We start from the raw sequence: 4,124 nt of genomic DNA on the forward strand, positions 1-4,124 counted from the left end.
CTCTCTCTTTCCCTTTTTCATTATATTTATCATTTCATCATTCTTCTTCAAAAACTTCAAACAAACAAAGAAAATTCATTCTCCAAATTGTTCTAACTCGGACGAGTCAACTAAGAGTCAACCCGATTCATCCATGGAGGTACTTTTTCTTTATCTAAATCAATTCCTTTTTTCTCAAACCATACAAGTTTATTTTATTTATTATTTTTTTGCATATTTGTTTTTGTTTGTAATTTTCTCTAAGGAGTTGATCATGCATTAGAGGAGCTGACCACAAATTTAGCTAGCTGTCATATATTTAATGTTTATCTTAAATGTATTTAATTTATGTTATTATCGCTAATGAATGGCTTAAGTTTAAGTTTGTCCTTTTCGAAAAAGGAAAAAAATAAAAGATTATTATTTTCATTATTATATATAAAGTGCATGCATAAGTTCATGGTTTGGTATCAAAACAAATACATAAAAAATTCAGAAAAAAAATGCTTTCGTGTGATCTGAAATGAAAAATATCTTTTTTTTTTTTTGGTTTGGTGTAAGAAAAATATCTTTTTCTAGAAAGAAATGAAGAATATTCCGTTTGGCTTATTTTTGGGGTGTAAGTAAAAGAATAAACGAATTACTATCTTTGATGGAGATTGTGGTAATATTCACTACTGGCTTATGTTTATTAATAATTTGAATATATTTTTAATACATTTTGTATTATTAATTCATGTAAGATCTACCAATCACGTGAATCAAACTTATTATTGGTGAGAGTCTCTAAATTAACTTGTTTTAGTAGGTAAATTATTATTTTTTTTGCCAAAAAAAACCATTTTTTTTACAATATAAAAATCCTTGTTTTTTTTTTAAAATTTTGTGGGATTATGTATAGTATTTTATTTGTATAATAATTAAAACATATATATTGGTATTTTTAATTATACTTGAGTCTAATCATATTTTACTATTATTTTATTATATTATTTTCTAACAAAATATTTATATAATTAAGTATTTACACACTAAGATATGTTTAAATGTTTTCAAGAAATATTTTTAATGTTTGTATCATAATTAAATTATTATAAAATTTGTGACATATGTATTTTTTCATTTCTAGCTCATCATATTCTATCTATTTTTCATAAAAATATCAGGGCATAAGGGAAAATGAAGAGTGGACGGATGAGAAACACAGCATGTATATAAAGTCTATAGAAGCATCTTTTGTTAATGACTTATATGATTCCAAGCAAACAGGGTCTTCTTTTTCCAGCAAAGTAAAACCCAACCAATCTTCCACTGGCCAGGTTTCATTTCAATATTCCTTAAAATATCAAAATTTTGTGAGAGTATTAATTGAGGTTCTCCTAATTGCACTTTAAACTTGTACTAAAATCTTTCTATTAGCAAATAATTTTTGCTTTAAAATAAGTGTTGTTTTACATTTTCAATTCAATATTAACTTATTCTAATTTTAAATCCAAATTTATTTGGACAAAAAACGAAGAAGATATTTTTATAAGTTATTTAAGTGTAACTTAGTTGGTAGTTACATGACACATTATTAGAGGGATTAAAGTTTGAATCGTAAATTCTTCATTTTCCACACTTGTAATAAAAAAACGAGATGGTAGTTTTATAAAATTGTTATATTTATTGATTTTTTTTTTGTCAAGCATTTATTGATTTTTTTTTATTTTTGATAAAATTTAATGATTTTTTTAATCTATGTGAAAACAACATTAATTTTGTGATGAAGCGTATAAAGTGACTCGTCTAACATTAATTATCATACTTTTTTTTTAAAAATAAATTAAGAAAAATGCTAAAATATTATGTTGAAATTTGTAAATTCAACTTTTTAAGTATTAAATATTTTATACCGTTAACAAAAAAATTATACTGTATTTAAATAAATTTTCTAGGGCACATGTTAGCATCACCTATAAATTAATAATCATACTTTATTTTCTCATTTCTGTATTCAAATTAATGTATTGAAGGTTATTGTTTCATTTCTGTATGAAAGAATTGAAGTTTACGATGAAAATTTTGGTGATTCTTGCTTGATATTTTTTCTTTAGGCCCCCATGGGTCTTTTTCACCATCTGGATTTTACTTTTTTGCCCTTCAATAAAAACTTCGGTTTCCACGAATCCAAATTTTTTTGCCTTGAAATAAAAATTCGGTTTCTGTTAACCAAAATTTTCCTGAATTTGAACTAGAAAAAACTTCGGTTTCTGCGAACCGAAGTTTTTATCAAGGGCAAAATTGGAATATTGGGGGTATAAAAGATTCATGGGGGCCCGAAGAGAAAATATCTTCTTGCTTTCCCCATTGTAGGTTAGTGTACCGGCCCATTGGGCCTCTATGTACCCAATGATAAAAAATGAGATAAAAAGTTCTCTTTATGTCCCCTGCATTGCTTCCAACCTCCCAAAGTTTCGAAATTGCCCCTCATGACGGTTTGGAAGTTGCAATTCAAACTCGGAGAGATTTAGAACGTATCTTCCTAAATAACCCCAACATAAGAAAAATGTATTTTTAGTATTTTTTAAAATTTCAGAAGTTGCAATCCAAACACGGAGAGATTTAGAACATATCTTCCGAAATGACCCAACATAAAGAAATGTTTTTTTAGCATTTTTTTTTTTTAAATTTTGAAAGTTACAATTCGAACATAGAGCATTTCGATACGTAACTTCCGAAGTCTGAACACGGAGTATTTCAGAACGTAACTCTCGAAGTGTTGCTTTTTTTTTTTGTCTATGGCTCTAAACTTAAAGTAAACTAACTTTCTTTAAATACCACCTCTTTGGCTCTATCCCTATATAGAAGGCTCTATCCCTATATAGAAAGTTAATCTAATTTGTGCCATAAATTTGACCTCCCTCCTATTCTACATATAAGATAAACTTGGATTGACAAAGTTGATGTTTTTAGTCTAAACTTTAGATTAAAGACATCAATTTTTGTTTTCATGTTTATGAGCAGAGATATATAGTATTATTGTTCTAAACCCACCCTTATAAAGGCTCACTATTTTAGTCTTCCACTTAGTTAACTACAAAAAATAACAATGTAACTCGTATTGCACCGATGACAATCACGCCATTGTTCTAATCGTAAAGACGAGGACAAGTACTTCTAAACAATATTGTCATTAATCCTTAAAATTTCAAAAGTAAGCTTATTAAATTTTCGTATTTTACCTACAGTTCAAGGTTCTTCGCGGCGGTTGTTGGCAAAAGATGAATTTTGAGAGAGAGAATTCTCAAATGAGTGAGAGAGACAATTCTCAAATGAGTAGAGTCAACCAACACCATGATTTAATAGCAAATCCATGGATTCAACACTACAGATCTTCAAGCAAACAAGAAAGTGCAATAGCTGCATCCCCTATAACTCAACAAGTTGTTAGTTTCAGCCAAAAGAAGAAAAATTCCTCAAAAGCAGGACAATTTCATATGACTGAATCTCAATTTTATCATCAAAATATGCTTTACAGTGATACAGGTTAGTCAAATTTTCTAATAATTCCAATTAATTTTATTTAATTTGTTTTAATAATTCTCACATTGATGTCTTTCTTGGTTGTTGCAGAAGTGTCGGATCAAAACTTCGTTGACGAAGAAGTGAAATGTGAAAAGAAAATCACAAGCAATGCGAAAAGACGAAAATCTTTTGATTGTTGATGCAAAAGACAATGATCTGGTATAGTTCTATTTTATATATCATTTTAAATGTCGGTTTTGTAGAAGAAAAAAAAAATTAATTTCCAATTTTTGTTTCAGATGGTTCCTATGAGCAAATCTAAATCTTCTTCCATTGGAGATGTTAACAAGAATTGTATTTCTACAGCATAAAGTATGAATGAGGGAATATCATAAATGTGATGGTTCTGATCTGAACGAAACGTTCTTAGGCAGAGCAACAAGAAGAGGAGTTGGCAAATATTACATAAGCTAATGATTTGAAATGACTTATAATTGGAAACTTAAGATTAAAACTCTTTGTATGTGTATGTCTGTGAGTATGTATAAGTGTACTAGTAAACTGATACTTTGGTTCTTAAAAATTTGATTGAGGCCTTATTATCACTACGCTACGTAAATGTATCAAAATTTCAAACA

The 4,124-nt window shown here is 28.1% G+C and overlaps 1 protein-coding gene across 1 annotated transcript; it reads left to right on the forward strand.

Moving 5' to 3' along the window:
* On the forward strand, positions 1-4,124 carry LOC123897777 (cold-regulated protein 27). Its single transcript, XM_045948559.1, has 5 exons — positions 1-139; positions 1,146-1,298; positions 3,210-3,507; positions 3,595-3,705; positions 3,786-4,124. Exons 1-4 carry the CDS (start codon positions 134-136, stop codon positions 3,684-3,686), a joined length of 549 nt encoding a protein of 182 aa, XP_045804515.1. The 5' UTR covers positions 1-133; the 3' UTR covers positions 3,687-3,705; positions 3,786-4,124.

This window comes from Trifolium pratense, linkage group LG1 (genome assembly GCF_020283565.1).
Source record: "Trifolium pratense cultivar HEN17-A07 linkage group LG1, ARS_RC_1.1, whole genome shotgun sequence".
Lineage (NCBI taxonomy): Eukaryota > Viridiplantae > Streptophyta > Magnoliopsida > Fabales > Fabaceae > Trifolium > Trifolium pratense.

What these genes read in the sequence shown, in the direction of transcription:
- LOC123897777 (XM_045948559.1), top strand. An exon ending in ACCAATCTTCCACTGGCCAG is followed by an intron (nt 1,299 to 3,209) that starts GTTTCATTTCAA and finishes TTTTACCTACAG; the next exon opens with TTCAAGGTTCTTCGCGGCGG. An exon ending in TATGCTTTACAGTGATACAG is followed by an intron (nt 3,508 to 3,594) that starts GTTAGTCAAATT and finishes TGGTTGTTGCAG; the next exon opens with AAGTGTCGGATCAAAACTTC.